The 17,376-nt window shown below is 48.0% G+C and overlaps 1 protein-coding gene across 2 annotated transcripts in view; it reads right to left on the bottom strand.

Moving 5' to 3' along the window:
* Window positions 1–7,445: 7,445 nt before the first annotated feature.
* LOC141167053 (complement C3-like) overlaps window positions 7,446–17,376 on the bottom strand; it is a 439,340-nt gene continuing 429,409 nt past the window's right edge. For both annotated transcript variants that reach the window (XM_073654379.1, XM_073654380.1), the window contains exon 41: window positions 7,446–7,685. In XM_073654379.1, the coding sequence (XP_073510480.1) occupies window positions 7,544–7,685 (142 nt within the window). In that variant the 3' untranslated portion in view covers window positions 7,446–7,543. The remainder of the gene's footprint in view (window positions 7,686–17,376) is intronic.

Genomic DNA, 17,376 nt, shown 5'->3' with positions numbered 1-17,376 from the left:
ACAGCTTGGATACCCAATAATTATAAGACATAGAGGAATCAAGGAGGACATTGGTATGGTCGGCAAGGTCCTCCCTCAGCAACTTCCCAAACTTTGCACTCCTTGTGAGAGTACCCTGCGCCTCAGGGCTTGTGCGATGGGAGGGCCTGAGAAAATTCTCCCAGAACTTTGACAGTGTTCCCCTGCCTCTGCTGGATTGAAGTTGTGTTTCTCTCGCCTGTACTCCTTGGTTGTCCAACAAAGTGTGCCCTCTGCCGCCAGCGTTTTCAGATGGGAATTTGTTTAATAGTTCCACATCAAGGGCCTTCTGGTACAAGCCCCATTTTTGTAGACCTGTCCACCTCAGGAATAAGAGATATAAAGTTCTCATTGTAGCGTGGTTCTAGAAGTGTCACCAACCAGTAATGACTGTCACCCAAAATTTTGAGAACGCGAGGGTCATGGGAAAGGCGGCTTAACATAAACTCAGCCATGCGTGCCAAACTGCTGACAGACTTCTGTGTCCTCACCAAGAGGATGACTGACCATGATCTCCTCCTCCTCTCTGTCCTCTGGCCATCCACTCTAAACAGACGGTATGACAGCTGTGCAGGTAGTACCGTCTATAGCACATGAAACTAGCTCCTGTTCTTCCTCCTTCTCCTCTTCCTCATTGTCCCCCAATTCACTCTGGGATGAGAAGAAGCTGGGCTTTGTTTAATCACCCTGTATGGTTCCTTGCTCCATCTCATTGTGCTCAGCCTGCAATGCATCTTCTTTGATTGTGAGTAGAGAGCATTTCAGAAGACAGAGACGTGGGACGGTGATACTAATTATGGCGTTGTCGCCGCTCACCATCTTAGTGAAGTTCTCAAAGTTTTGAAGGATGGTAGAAATGTCTGACATCCATGTCCACTCCTGAGGTCTTATGTGTGGAGTCTGAACTGAATACCGATGGCCTTGTTGATGCTGGTACTCAACAACTGCCCTCTTCTGCTCACAAATCCTTCCCAACATCTGCATTGTAGAGTTCCAACGCGTGGGGACATCACAAACCAGTCTGTGAGCCGGAAGCTGCAAACGCTGCTGAAACATGGCAAGGGCGACGGAAACTGTAGGTTGTAGGTGACTTTCTAAAATGGGCACACAGGTGGCGTACTTTAACAAGCAGATCTGGCAGCTCCGGGTAGGATTTGAGAAACTGCTGAACCACGAGGTTAAGCACATGGTAAGTGTGTGAGTTCGTCTCGCCTCAGAGCCGCCATCAGGTTCCAGTCATTGCCACACACGACCATGCCTGGCTGTAGGTTCAACAGTGTGAGCCACAGATCTGCCTGCTCTTGCACAGCTGTACACAACTCTTCAGCATTGTGTGGTTTATCACCTAAGCATATTAGCTTCACCACAGCCTTTTGCCGCTTGGCCGAGGCAGTGCTGCAGTGCTTCCAGCTTGTGATTGATGTGGTCATTTCGGAGATGGAGGCTGAAGAGAAGGAGGAGGCTGAGGAGGATGAGGTGCAGGAGCTGTAGACAGTGGGGGCAACCCTGATTGGTCTAGGGCCCGCAATCCTTGGCGTCGGGAGGACGTGTTCCGTCCCATGGTCCGACTGGGTCCCGGCTTCCACTATGGTAACCCAGTGTGCCATCAGCGAGATGTACCATCCCTGCCCACAAGCACTTGTCCACGTGTCCGTGGTTAGGTGGACTTTCCCTGTAAATGCGTTGAGGGCACGGCTAATGTTTTAGGACACGTGCTTGTGTAATGCGGGAATGGCACACCGGGAGAAATAGTGGCGGCTGGGAACCGAATACCGAGGGATGGCCACCGCCATCAGGCTGCGGAATGCTTCCGTCTCCACGAGCCTAAAAGACAACATTTTGAGCGCAAGCAGTCGTGAAATGTGAAAGTTTAGTAGTGTGGCCTGTGGGGCGTTGGCTGCATATTTGCACTTGCGTTCCAAGGACTGGGATATGCACAACTGAATGCTGTGCTGGAAAAAGGACGTGGACCTGCTTCCTGATGCTGCTACTTGAGAGTGTGCAACGACAGGTGCAGGGCAGGAGGCATCTTCGCATGCACCATAGACAGGGGATTTTCTTGTATGCACAACAGCGGAAGAAGCAATGGTGCCACCCGCAGACACTGTTCCTGGACCCTGGGGTTCGGCCCACAAAGTCGGGTGCTTTGCTGCCATGTGACTGATCATGCTGGTGGTGGTCAGGCTGGTCGTTTTGCCATCCCTGCTGATGCTGGCCTGTCAGGTGGTGCAAATGGCCTTTTTGGGGTTATTGGCAGAGTCTTTAAAAAAAAAACAGACTCGGGAAGACCAAACAGTTGTACTGGCAGCTTCCTTTGTGTTGGTGTTACAGGGAACGGTAGCCTGCCTTCTGTCTGCGGCCACCACACTTCTTCTTCCTGCCTGTTGAGGTGTTCTGCCTTCCTCCACCTGTGTGCTGCTCTCCTCGCTCTGCATGTCCTCCTGTCAGGTTGGGTCAGTTACTATATCATCCACCACCTCGTCTTCCACTTCCACATCCTGGTCCTCCTTGTGACTTTCTGGCAATTATGTCTCATCATCGTCCACCTCTTTTGACACTTTACCACCGTCGCCTTCTTGTGACCGTGACTGCTCAAATATTTGGGCATCGCTACATGCGATCTCCTCTTGCCTCGCTTCAAGTGGACCGGGCGAGAGGCCCGAATCTATAAATGGAAAAGTGAACAGCTAGTCAGAGTTTTCAAATGTGAGATCAGTTGTCTCCGGGCACTCAGTATGGTAGGAGGAAGGAGGATCAGGGTGAGGAATATGCGGTCCAGACTCACGGCTACTGAGACTTGACCGTGTGGAAGACAGGGTGGTGGTGGTTGTGTCTAAGTGACTGGAAGTATTATCCGCTATCCAATCAACAACCTTTTGATACTGTTCTGGGTTCAGTGGTGTGCTGCGGTCCCCTAGGAATTGGGACAGGAAGGTCGGGTGAGAAGATGTGGGTGTTTGCTGTGGCACAATTTCAGCTTGCCCTCGGCCTCTGCATGCACCATCACAATCACGTCCAGTTCCCCATCCCTTGCCACGTGCCTTGCCCATTTTAAATGGAGGACAATATCTTCCACGCTCACTACAAATGACTGAATTTGGAGCGAACTTACATGTGATCCGTGTGACGGAGAAACCACAGTTTTAAATATCTGGCCTGTAGGTAACTATTTTGAACAGCAATCTGGTGTCAATTGCTTCACTGACACACTGAAACAAATTTTTAATGGAGGTCAGAAATGGCAGTATTTTCTGAAAACTTATATGTGATCCATGTGATGGAGAAATCAGTTTTAAATAGCTGGATTTTTAGCGCTGTAATATGGAAAGAACCTAGCTGTATTCTGCAGTGCTAACAAGCAAATGGCGCAGAAAAATGGTGTTCTCTGGATTGCTTCTTAAGCAAATAATGAGGATTAAGATCCAAAAAAAAGTATTCCTGGCCCCTGAGACCTGGGCCTTTGTCTAGAAATATCTAACAGCAGTAGAAGGCAGAACTGGAATGGAGCCTCTTGTGCTATATGCACTGCAGTCTGCTATATACCCTGCCTGCCTGACTAGATACACTGCCTGCATGATAAGTCTGCAGATGGATTAGTCCTCAGAAGGAGTGTTTGTTGAGATGGATATGCGTAATGTACGTGTTTTCTCCCTTCACTACCTAATACACAAGCAAATCTCTCCCTGACGCAGCAGCAGCTCTCCCTACACTGTCTGATCCGGAGTGACTGTGACGAGCATGGTGGCGCCAGGTCTGATATAGACCTGATGACGCTGTGAAGCCAACCAATCACTGTAATGCCACAACCACCATGGCTGCGGCATTACAATGAGTAGCAGGTGTAACATACCTGGCGGCGTCCTTGCATGGTGGTCCATCTCCCACTGTGCAAGAGCGCGCACTTGATCTCCAGTCCAGAATGTCTCTCTGGCTTCCCTCCATGCTGTCTGTTTGTGTCTGTTTCTGCTGCTTAAGGGCGGCGTCCGATCACTTCCTGCTTTTTGTACCTGCTGTGGGTCACACCCCTTGTGCGTCCTCAGCCTATTGCTGTCTGTCACCTGGTATATAGCTCAGCTTCTCCCATCTATCCCTGCCTGAGCATAGTGTTTCATTCAGTGTGTGCCTTCACTCTGAAGATGCCAGGTCCCGTTCTTTGTCTCCTGTCTTGCAATATCAGTTCCCGTGTCTGAACTGAGTCCTGTCTATGTCTCCTGCCTTGCGGTATCAGTTCCCGTGTCTGAACTGAGTCCTGTCTGTGTACTCTTGCCTGCTGCCTTTCCTGGAGACTGTATTTCCAGGCCTGTCTGAACTCGCTCCTAGCCTGTTCCTCCCGCCTTCTAGGGGCCGATTACCTAGATCCGTTCCTGTATCTTGTCTGTCCTGTCTGAACACGCTCCTAGCCTGTTCCTCCCGCCTTCTAGGGGCCGATTACCTAGATCCGTTCCTGTATCTTGTCTGTCCTGTCTGAACACGCTCCTTGCCTGTTCGTCCCGCCTCTCTGGGGGCCGATTACCCAGACCTGCTCCTGTATCTTGTCTGTTCTGTCTGAACACGCTCCTTGCCTGTTCGTCCCGCCTCTCTGGGGGCCGTATTCCCAGACCCGCTCCTGTGTCCCGCTCCTGTGTCGGTCTCGTCCGTACACTCAGTTCCAGTCTGTACTCTCTCCTATCTTTCATCTGTCTTTTCTCTATGTCCGTTCCTTTCCTTTTTCTGCAGAGTCTGAACTCATACCTAACTCCTGCCTGTTGTCTCTGTACTCCCGTTTGTGAGTTTGTGGTCCACTCGCTACTTCACTGCAAGTACCCTGTGGGTGTCTGGCTCTGCCTTTCCCTTCCTGTCTGTTCCGTGTGAACAGAGCCCTGTCCCCCCTACTCAGCCTTGCCTGCTCTGACTCCTTTGCTCACCGCTCCGGCGGTTCTAGCCTGCTCTGACTCCTTTGCTCACCGCTCCGGCGGTTCTAGCCTGCTCTGACTCCTTTGCTCACGGCTCTGGCGGTTCTAGTCTGCTCTGACTCCTTTGCTTACCGCTCCGGCGGTTCTAGCCTGCTCTGACTCCTTTGCTCGCTGCTCCGGCAGCCTTGCTCCGCTCTGACCCTTTTGCTCGCTGCTCCGGCAGTCTCGCTCCACTCTTGCTCACCGCTCCAGGCGGCCTCGTCCTGCTTTACTCTTGCTCACTGCTCCAGCAGTCTCGCTCAGCTTTGATCCTTTGTTCACCGCTCCTGGCGGCCTTGTCCTGCTCTACTCTTGCTCACCGCTCCAGGCGGCCTTGTCCTGCCCTGTTCTCGCTCACCTCTCTGGGCGGCCTCACTCTGCTGTGTTTGTCCGCCACATCTGTGGCTCTGTTCCTGAGTCCCAGTGTGTACTGGGTCCTATCCCGCCAATGTCCCTACCTGCTAGTGCCTCCCTGTCTGCACTCTAGCTGTGCTTGCCTGTACCCCTCTGCCTGTATTGTTCCTGAGTCCCAGTGTGTACTGGGTCCTATCCCGCCTGTGTTCCTACCTGCTAGTGCCTCCCTGTCTGCACTCTAGCTGTGCTTGCCTGTACCCCCCTGCCTGCTTACCCGCCTGCCTGCATACCAGTCGTGCCTGCCTATACCCACCAGTCTGTGTGCCAGCCTACCAGTCTGTTCCTGTATTCCCCTGTGTGGGTCAACAGCCGTGTCCGGGGTCTGTCCTGGAGTAGCACCTGGTCCCTTTGCTCGGTTCCTCCTTGGTGCACTTGCGTCGTATGCCGTCGTGCGACCCTGGTCGGATCGGGTGAATACCTAGTTAAGCCCCTCCAGGCATTCACTCTCCGGCACGGTCCAGTGGAATCACTACAATCACACGCACACGCCGCTCAGCCCGGGCGTGTGCATAACAGCAGGCGATCCCTGCATGTTGATTGGCGCTCTAAAGAGCGCCAAACATGCAGGGAGGGGACCCGAGCATCCGCCCGAGCAACTCACAAGTACTCGGCGAGCTCCGAGTATCTCGAGTACTGAGATGCTCAGGCGAGTACCGAGTACTTGCGAGTATGCTCGCTTATCACTGTTGGCGATGCCAAATATATGTACCATTTTCATTTCATTCTGTTTTTGCATAAGTATGCACATTTATTGGGGTAATATTTTTTTGATGACTTATATCATTGTTTATTGTGTTTTTTTAATGTTTTTATTAAAAAAATAAAACATTTTTACTTAGTTTCTCTATGGAACGTCAACTTTTACTACTTTGATCACTGTTGCAATGCACTGCAATACACGTGTATTGCAATGCATTACACCTGCCATTGTTACACTGATAAAACACCTTTTAGACCATGCTCCTGGCATGGTCTAACAGTCCACGCTCCTGGCATGGTCTAACAGTCCACCGTAGCTGGCATACAAAGAAGTCATTATTTGACATCCAGTTGTAATGACTACCATCGGCAGCCCGCGATTATGTCACAGGGGTTGCTGATTGGGTGGGAGCGGACATCCCCCCATTGTAGCCTTCTAAATGCTGTGAGCAGAATTGATTGTGACATTTAGGGGATTAGTTATCCAGGGGGGATGTGTGCAGTGCCCCTGACCATGACAGCAGGAGTTCAGCTATCACTTAAGCCAAGTTCCCGGTGGTGATCATGGGGGCACAGCTTATGTGCCGCATGATCGCCATGACATAATTGTACGTCATTTTGCAGGAACCCCTTCTCGAGCATGATGTACAGTGACATCAAAATGTCTTGAAGGGTTTTAGGTGCTGTTGCTACTGCATATCACAGATGTATAATTCACAGACACACCCCTAGTGGTGATGATGAGACACTACAACAATTCACTGTGTATCACTGGGATATTGGATTTCTAATTACAGAAGCTACCACTCCCATTTTTGCTCCAAGCACTGAAGTAGTGCACCAAAATCACATTAGGCTTTTCTTTCCTTTTTTGTTTGCTCTCACCACTCCTATCCCTAGACAGTATAGGCGTGAAATGGCTTTTTTTGGCCATCCCCTATGTTATATACAGCCCCCCTCTGATTGGCTGTTCTACACCATGTGATCTGATTGCTGAATTATTGGGAAGTCCACACGTCCCCGCCTGGATGCCATTAGCCCACCTGCTGGGTGTGCAGCCTATGTGAAATGGCGCTTTTTTCTTTTTTGGCCGCTCCTTACGATTAGTATCACAGATGGTTCAAATCTGCTTGGAACCATGGATTTCAGGAAATACGACTTGAATTATCTGCAGATCAATCTGCTCATTTCTAGTCAAACACCAAAAGGAGTAGTTTTAATTAGCTGCATTTTCTTGCACAATAGGCTTTATAAGGGCCTTAAATCCAATAACCTCAAGGTTCAACTTTCTGTATTTTTGGCTTTTTGTCAAGATCCACTTATACAAAGATTTCTTGGAGCAGTCATAAGACCTTTACTGATAATTTAGTGACATGACACCGCTTTACCAGTAGAACCTTTATTGATATTTTATTATTTTTAAGCACATACAGGAGAAAGAGAATATGAAAATGGTGATGGGGCTGTGGCACCAACGTAATTTATTTTAAACAGCCACGAATTTCAAGTTCATCTGAAAAATTTTCAAATTCTTCACAGAGATCAAGATATGCATCTTCCTGGCATTCCCATTCATTTGGCCACATCTCAATCCATGTGTTCACAGTTATCATGTAGGAATATCTGTAGGGGAACCAAAATGGTAAATTATTAGTGGTCATATTATCTAGTGAAAAGCATTAGAGTCTTTTATTCTACTCTAAATATGCTGATTTAGAAAGACATGAGATCTGTTTGTAACAGTTAAAGACTTATACCTGCTCATTAAGATGTACCATCACTTTATGGTTAGTGAGGGTCTGACCTTTACGCTAACCTTTGATCCAGTGATTGACGGGGCTACAGTGTGAATGCAACATTATCAGCCACTTAAAAGTATTCTCTTCATTCTTTGCAGGTGGAAAAACTTGCAAAATCGGCCATGTATCAAATACTTATTTTTCTCACAGCAGGTTCATGTGACATGCAGAAGTAGTGCTGTTGCTTCAAAAGCATCCACAACTGTTACAAATAACACAAGCACAGGAGACAGGAAGTGTGGTGCTTCAGAAGCATCCAGCAACTAGAGGGGTTAACACAGTCACAGGAGACAGGGAGTGTTTTAGCAGAGCATCAGGGGGATTGTGGAGAACTTGCAATTGTAGTCTGGCTGAAGCAGAAGAGAAAGGTGGTGATGTGTTATCTGTATCTGACAGAAGGCAACTGAACAGGATTCAGATCAGGAGAAAAACTATACACAGGTGAGATGGTATTCTGCACTGTTAGTTCAGGGAGTTTAATGGGCAGGAAGATAAGGACTGGAAGGGATTGTGTCACAGGGATCATCTCCCTCATCAAACCCTCCCCCCTCCATCTCCAAGCTGCGTACTATTGTGTCCTTGTGAATGAAAAGCCTGTGGTTGTGTATGCAACGAAGTGTACTGCTAAGAGATCTAATCTATGCTGACTTTTTGACAGCTTTAATACATGTGAGGAATGTGTAAGTAGCCGACATTCCTCACATGTATCAAAGTTGTCAAACCGTCGCAAATCATGCACACGGGAGCGATTCAAACATATCACCGAGCACGCTGTAAATACTCGGTGCTCGCCAGAGCATACTCACCGAAAGGGTTAAAAAAAACATACTCGCTCATCACTACTGATGTACCATACAGCCCATAACATTTTCTCCAGTAATATACTTGCTAGAGCCAAAAGATGACAATCCTCGCTCCTCCTGTACCAGTCGCCGTCACGTTTTGTTCAAGATTATTGTAATTGTTCTTGTATTATACCCCTTTCTCACATGTAAAGCGCCATGGAATAAATGGCGCTATATAATAAATAATAATAATTGTGTCCTATGTGTGATAGTATTACTACCAATCAGCAATCATAAGAAAGAACAAAACATGAAGCAGGAAGCGGTGTTGGTGTGCAATGTGTGAATGCCAAATTAGATAACTAAAACAGATATGCAAATAAAGCTGTCCTAATTAAGACACACACACTTAGTAAGGATGCCACAGAGTAAAACAACTGCATTTTTTTTACCTCTCTTTTGCACTTTTTAACACAATTTCGCCCAGTCCTACACTACCTGTACAGTTTCTTCAGTGTTTTACAACCTTTTCTCACTACCTCTGTGACTAATTGACTAAGCTGTGAGCTATGACTTCATTTCAATATAGAAATGGATTCCAAGATGGCTGCTGCATTTCCTGCTTCTACTTTAAACTAATTATGATATTATACCCCGACCAATCAGAAGAGACTATGTGATTTTATAGCGCCCGAGATCAGGTGATCCCTTTAAGGCTGATGCAATTACCTGCTATGTGTAAAATGGTGGTAATAATTCTAGGCAATTTGCATGTATATTGTTCAAATTTGTTGAGTTCAGCAAATTTCTAAAAATTTGACACAAATTTGATTTTCAACAAATCGATTTATATTCACAATTTTTTTGGGACAATATTCAGAAATAAAACAAGTCTGCAACATAATTTGCTGTAAAAATTGTGTGACCTAAATATTCTTACTTATATGCTGATCTTTAATATTCTTATTAATTTAAATTTTATTTAGTTTAGCTGTATGATATTGTGGAATATTTTATTTAGATTTTTTTTACTATGATTTAATAACTGTAGACAAGCAGCTGGCAGAATCCTGGATAGGAGGCGCTGAGAGGGTTAATAGGATCAATACAGGGGCGGACATACCGCCTGTGCAGCCGATGCAACTGCATCGGGGCCCGACGGTGCAGGGGGGCCTTTGCAGGGTGGATAATAATGAGAGCAATCCTGTGCAGCAGGCAGGGAGGGATCCCTGCTGCTCCGCTGCCTATAGGAGAAAATGGCAGCGGAGCTGCAGGGATCCGTTCTCTGCTTCCTGAGCCCCCCGCGCTTTCTGTGTGACACAGACACGCGCTGCTTGATGATGACAGCAATGATGGGGGGAGTGGGACAGCAATGATGGGGGGTGTGGGACAGCAATGATGGGCGGGTGTGGGGCAGCAATGATGGGGGATGTGGGACAGCAATGATGGAGGTCATTGGGATAGCAATGATGGGGTGGTTTGGGACAGCAATGATAGAGGTGGTGTGGGAGAACAATGATGAAGGTGGGGAAAAGACACTGAGGTGTGGTGCGTAAGGACAAAGATGGGAGAGAGCAATGATGAGTGTGATGGGGGAGAGCAATGATGAGCGTGATGGGGAGAGCAATGATGAGGGTGATGGGGAGAGACCAATGATGGGGGTGATGGGAGAGAGCAATGATGAGGATGATGGCGGGGAGCAATGATGAGGGTGATGGCGGAGAGCAATGATGGGGTAGTGTGCGACAGCAATGATGGGGTGGTGTGGAACAGCAATGATGGGGGTGGAATGTGACAGCAATGATGGGGGTGGTGTATGACAGCAATGATGGAGGTGGTATGGGACAGCAATGATGGAGTGGGGGAAAGCAATGATGGGGGATATGGGATAGCAATGATGAGGGGGTGTGGGACAGAAATGATGGGGGGTGTGGGACAGCAATGATGGAGGTGGTGTGGGACAGCAATGATGGGGTGTGGGACAGCAATGATGGAGGTGGTGTGGGACAGCAATGATGGGGTGTGGGACAGCAATGATGGGGTGTGGGACAGCAATGATGGGGGGTGTGGGACAGCAATGATAGGGGTGTGGGACAGCAATGATGGGGGAGTGGGACAGCAATGATGGGGGAGTGGGACAGCAATGAATGGGGAGTGGGACAGCAATGATGGGGGTGTGGGGCAGCAATGATGGAGGCAATGCGGGACAGCAATGATGGGAGGTGTGGGACAGCAATGATGGGGGGGTGGGACAGCAATGATGGGGGGATGTGGGACAGCAATGATGGGGGGTGTGGGACAGCAATGATGGAGGTGGTGTGGGACAGCAATGATGGGGGGTGTGGGACAGCAATGATGGGGGGTGTTGGACAGCAATGATGGGTGGGTGTGGGGCAGCAATGATGGGGGATGTGGTACAGCAATGATGGAGGTGATTGGGACAGCAATGATGGGGTGGTGTGGGACAGCAATGATAGAGGTGGTGTGGGAGAACAATGATGAAGGTGGGGGAGAAGACACTGAGGTGTGGTGTGGAAGAACAAAGATGGGAGAAGAACAATGATGGGGTAAGATGCATAGTACACTTTATAATGAATTGAAAGGTGGGAGAAGACGCTGTCAGGGACTTGTAATGAATTGAGATGTGGCGGAGGATGCTAGTACCTGATAACGTCTTCTCCCACCTCCAAAGTGTGGGGAAGACGCGTGTATATATGCAATATATGTGACCATGTTATTTTCTAGGCTGGAGATCATCGTGACAAGACGAGTCGTGGCTGGGAGATGTCGACATGAAGGTCTGACCAGATGGAGAAGAAGCAGCAGAAACCGTTTCTCTTCTGATGAGACGTCAGCGGTAAGAGCCTGGATGTAAATATTATTCTGTATCTGCCCTGTGTGACTTGGAGTGATAATGTTGTCTGTAAAATCCCTTAGGCTGCATTCTCACATTTGTGTGAAATGTCCTTGTGTTGTCAGATTTTTTTTATTAGATGGCACAAGGACTTTAGAGTTTTATAGATCCATTCACACATCCATGAAAATCACAGATCTGAGAATGAGATCCGTGTGGGTCAGAGAATGTCCTGTTGTGATCCGATATTGAGGATCAGAATAGGACATGCTCAATGCGTCTGTAAAAGTGGGTAGCACACCGACACTGCACATGGATGCAGGAATGTATATATATATATGTGTGTGTGTGGCTATATAAATATACAATGCATTATGAAAGTATTTGACCCCCTTGAACTTTTCTACTTTTTGCCACATTAGTGGGTTCAAACATAAATATATAAAATTCTATTTTTTGGGGGAAGAATCAACAACAAGTGGGACACAATCGTGAAGTGGAACGAAATTTATTGGATATTTTAAACTTTTTTAACAACTTAAAAACTGAAAAGTGGGACGTGCAATATTATTCGGCCCCTTTACTTTCAGTGCAGAAGTTCAGTGAGGGTCTCTGAATGATCCTATGTTGTCCTAAATGACTGGTAATGATAACTAGAATCCACCTGTGTGTAATCAAGTCTCCGTATAAATGCACCTGCTCTGTGATAGTCTCAGGGTTCTGTTTCAAGTGCAGAGAGCATCATGAAGACCAAGGAACGCACCAGGCAGGTCCGAGATACTGTTGTGGCGAAGTTTAAAGCCGGATTTGGATACAAAAAGCTTTCCCAAGTTTTAAACAACTCAAGGAGCACTGTGCAAGCGATCATATTGAAATGGAAGGAGTATCAGACCACTGCAAATCTACCAAGACCCGGCCGTCCCTCTAAACTTTCATCTCGAACAAGGAGAAGACTGATCAGAGATGCAGCCAAAAGGCCCATGATCAATCTGGATGAACTGCAAAGATCTACAGCTGAGGTGGGAGAGTCTGTCCATAGGACAACAATCAGTCGTACACTGCACAAATCTGGCCTTTATGGAAGAGTGGCAAGAAGAAAGCCATTTCTCAAAGATATCCATAAAAAGTCTTGTTTGAAGTTTGCCACAAGCCACCTGGGAGACACACCAAACATGTGGAATAAGGTGCTCTGGTCAGATGAAACCAAAATCAAACTTTTTGGCCACAATGCAAAACAATATGTTTGGGGTAAAAGCAACACAGCTCATCACCCTCAAAACACCATCCCCACTGTCAAACATGGTGGTGGCAGCATCATGGTTTGGGCCTGCACTTCTTCAGCAGGGACAGGGAATATGGTTAAAATTGATGGGAAGATGGACTGAGACAAATACAGGACCATTCAGGAAGAAAACCTGTTGGAGTCTGCAAAAGACCTGAGACTGGGACAGAGATTTATCTTCCAACAAGACAATGATCCCAAACATAAAGCAAAATCTACAATGGAATGGTTAAAAAATAAACGTATCCAGGTGTTAGAATGGCCAAGACAAAGTCCAGACCTGAATCCAATCGAGAATCTGTGGAAAGAGCTGAAAACTGCTGTTCACAAACGCCCTCCATCCAACCTCAATGAGCTCGAGCTGTTTTGCAAGGAAGAATGGGAAAGAATTTCAGCCTCTCAATGTGCAAAACTGATAGAGACATACCCCAAGCGACTTGCAGCTGTAATCGCAGCAAAAGGTGGCGCTACAAAGTATTAACTCAAGGGGCCAAATAATATTGCACGCCCAACTTTTCAGTTTTTAATTTGTTAAAAAAGTTTAAAATATTCAATAAATTTCATTCCACTTCACGATTGTGTCCCACTTGTTGTTGATTCTTCCCCAAAAAATTAGAATTTTATATCTTTCTGTTTGAAGCCAGAAATGTGGCAAAAGGTAGAAAAGTTCAAGGGGGCCAAATACTATCACAATGCACTGTATCTGTAGCCTTTGTCGGAATAAGAGGAGTGGGGCCCATACACATTTCTTTTACCGGGGCTCCAAGCTGTCAGTGTCCGCTCCTAGACCATTATATGGGTCCAGGTTTGTTAGGAATAGATAGATGGGCAGAACTAGTCATTCACACCCTCCAATCCAGGAGGTGCAGCTGATTTAAAAGGGCAGCTGAACTGTTCATTCCTTGTCTGGGAGTAGAGGTGCAAATACCTCTGGTATATGGGTCTATGGATGCATGGTGAAGGACCTGTGTAAGTTGCTTAGACTCTGCAAGAGCCCAAGTATTGGATTTGGAATATGGAGCAGCTGAACCGTTCTGTTTCTCATACTGCTGTATGGACTCATTGTTTGTTATTATTTTCTGCTGGAAGTTTATGTAGTTAATAAACCTTCTTATTTAAATAAGAAACTGCGCCTGTGTGAACTCTAACAGCTACTAATGAGCTAAATCCCTGCATGACATACTAAATATCCTTAAATCAGTACAATAGTGTGTTTGCAGGAACTTGTTAAGGTATATCTAATAACCACAGAAAATCAGTAAGTTTACACTTCCAATATCAAATAGAGCTCTTGCCCTTCTGAGCTTTGCCATGTTCCTAAACAGTAGCTTTCACCCTTATGGTGACCATTGCTCGGGAGAAATTACTTAAAAAATTGTGACTTTCATTTTTTCTGCTACCAACTGTGACACTGATAAAAATGGGTTTAAAGCAACATTTTAATGAAACCAAAAAACATTTTCATGGTCATTAAATTTTGTGTTACCTCCTATGAAGCACCTAAAGGATTAAACACTTCTAGACTGCATTTTTTAATAATTCAAGGGGCTCATTTTTTAAACTGATATCTCTTTGGGCCTTTATAATATATAGCGCCCGTCAAATTGACTTTAAATGTTAAAACGTCATGTGAGGCAGTGACCGGGATCGTATACGAGGGACGTTATATATCCCCCAGAATGTGTACAGAGACCTATTAAATCCATTGGAGTGTATTGCAGTCACAAACTCACCTGCGGCTGCAATGCAGGAATGAAGGTGAGCATTGACCAGGTCAGGCTATCTGGCTAAGGCAGACTAGTAAAACCTGGCAGTGCCTTCATTTCTTGGAGGAGGCTACAGGAAGGCAGTGGGGCGGCCTCTTCCCTCAAACCCAGGTTTTCCAGTGGCTCTTGCCACAGGTCCTTTAAAAGCCCTGCTCTAAGGATTAGAAGTGATCAGTGTTGGGATCTGCTAGAAACATAGCAGGAAAGTTGGGGAGTGCCTGTGAGTAGCTGAACCCACGCCTAGGAAGGCTCTGCACCCGTGAGGCTCTGAGCGGCCCGGCGCGGCCGTTGCCCATGGCAACCATTGTTTAAGGAATCATGTTAACCCGGCTGCGTAAAGGAGGACTTTTCTGTTTACCCGTGAGTTGCTGAATAAAGCTGTTTATGTTGGACTTGCTTGGGTCACTGCCTCAGTTACTGCACAGTGTGAACACCACCGCCTTACAAATTGGTGGAGAAAGCGGGCATTGTGACTGAGGCATACCCCACCGGCAGCTGCATGACCACAATCCAGCCTGCCACCTTTCAGCCCAACCCTGTGGACAAAATGGAGAAGCTGGTAAAGCAGCTGGCACTTACCCAGAAGCAGCAGCTGCAGTCTCATCGGCAACAGCTGGAGCAGCACCAGAGTCTCCAACGGCAACAGCAGGAGCAGCACCTGAGTCTCCAGTGGCAACAGCAGCAGCGGGAGCAGCAGCGCTATCAGCAGCAGCTGTTACTTTACCAGCAGCAGCAAAAAACAAATGAACTGTTGCTGCAACAGATTGCTGCCCTGTGGGAAACGGCCACAACACTGATTCCGGAACGTCGAGAGGCCCGGGACAAGGTTCGCTCAGCGTTGAGGAAGACGGGACCGGAGGACGACGTAGAAGCCTTCCTGACCGTCTACGAATGCACAGCAGAGCGGGAAAATCTACCAGCCAGCCAGTGGGCAGAAGTGGTGACTCCGTTTTTGGTCGGCGATGCCCAGAAGGCCGATTTCGACCTCAGTCAGGAGGACGCCCAGGACTACCAGAGGCTCAAAGTTGAGATCCTTGCCAGGCTGGGGATCAATATGTATGTGAGGGCTCAGCGCATGTTTTCATGGGCCTTTGTGGAGACCCGACCTGCCCCGGTCTCAGACTTATGACCTTTTGCAGCTGGTAAAGAGGTGGCTCCAGCCTGAGTCTTTGACTCAAGCCCAGATGGTGGAGAGGGTGGTGGTCAACCGGCTGGTGAGGACTCTGTGGGCTGCTATGCAACATTGGGTGGGGCAAGGGGACCCCAGCACCCTCAACCAGGTGGTCAGCCTGATCGAATACTACTCGGCCACTCAGGACTTTATTCGGGACTCTGCCCTCTCACAGCTGTCACGCCGATCCCTGCCAACCCAAGAACCGAGAAGGGGGTCGCGCCCCTCTGCTGAAGGGGTATCCCGGAGTGAGAGTAGCAGGAGACCGGTTCTTTCCCAAATGGTCATAAGACCTAACAGTACCTCCACCATTAGGTGCTGGCGGTGTCAGGGGCTGGGACATGTGGTTGCTAACTGCCCCCTGACTACGGAGCCCATGGACTGCGGGTATAAACGCCAGGTCTCAATGTATGCCCAGACTGTCTGCACTGCGAGTGCCGACCCCTCGGACAGTGAACCCCAACTGTGCCAGGTACTGGTTAATGGGTACCTCACGGAAGCCCTCCTAGACTCGGGGAGCCTAGTGACTTTGGTGCATGGCTCACTGGTGGCAGGAGACAACCCTAGTGGACGGACAGTCAGGGTTGTGTGTATCCATGGGGACCTCCAATAGTACCCAACCGCGGAGGTAGTGTTGTCCACGCCATGTGGCGACATAAAACATGTGGTGGTGGTGGTAAAAACTCTTCTCTATGGGACTGTGTTGGGAAGAGGCTTGCCCATGTTCTGGACTCTGTGGAAAAACAAAATTCACTGTCCCCCGGTAAAATTTATTACAGGCGCTGTACCAGACGAACATGAGTCGGGGGTACCTGCCGTAGGGGTGTCCAACTTAGGGACAGAGTGTGACCCCGATAGGTCTCCACTAGAGGTGCTTGCAGGAGAGGTAGAGGAGACCCCATCAATCCCGGAGCTGGAAGTGTCCCGGGACACGTTTGGGACAGCTCAGCTACAGGATCCCATCCTGACTCGGGCGTGGGAAAGGGTGTTAGAGGTAAATAGCGTAGCTCAACAGCCCGGTGCACATACTCTATTTTCACGCATGGTAGTCAACGGTGAGTTGCTCTATAGGGTAGACAAGATCAGGGATGAGGTCGTGGATCAGTTTGTGGCACCTCAGTTATACCGTCGGGCGGTTCTAGATTTGGCACACACACACACACCTGTTGGGTGGACACTTAGGGGTTAAAAGACGCAAGAACGTATCTTGCAGCGGTTCTTTTGGCCAGGGATTTATGCGGAGGTCCAAAAGTACTGTGAATTCTGCCCCGAATGTCAAATGATCACACCCACCGCTAGATTCCGTAGCCCATTGGAACCCCTGCCAGTGATAGAGGTAACTTTTGAACGGATTGCAATGGACTTGGTAGGGCCCATTGTAAAATACGCTCATGGCCACCAACATATACTGGTGGTTGTCGACTATGCCACCCTGTACCCGGAGGCTATACTGCTAAGCCACACTTCAGCGAAACTGATTGCACGGGAGCTGTTTGCCATGTTCTGTCGCCTTGGACTACCTAAGGAGATCCTGACGGATCAAGGGACCCTTTTTATGTCCAAGGTGACATGAACTGTGCAAACTGCTAAAAATTAAACAATTGCTCACCTCGGTGTACCTCCCTCAAACCGACAGGCTAGTAGAATGGTTCAATAA

The sequence above is a fragment of the Phyllobates terribilis genome, unplaced genomic scaffold (genome assembly GCF_046119375.1).
Source record: "Phyllobates terribilis strain yellow unplaced genomic scaffold, ASM4611937v1 Scaffold_11__3_contigs__length_659146591, whole genome shotgun sequence".
Lineage (NCBI taxonomy): Eukaryota > Metazoa > Chordata > Amphibia > Anura > Dendrobatidae > Phyllobates > Phyllobates terribilis.
This window is presented reverse-complemented; position numbering and strand designations above follow the sequence as displayed.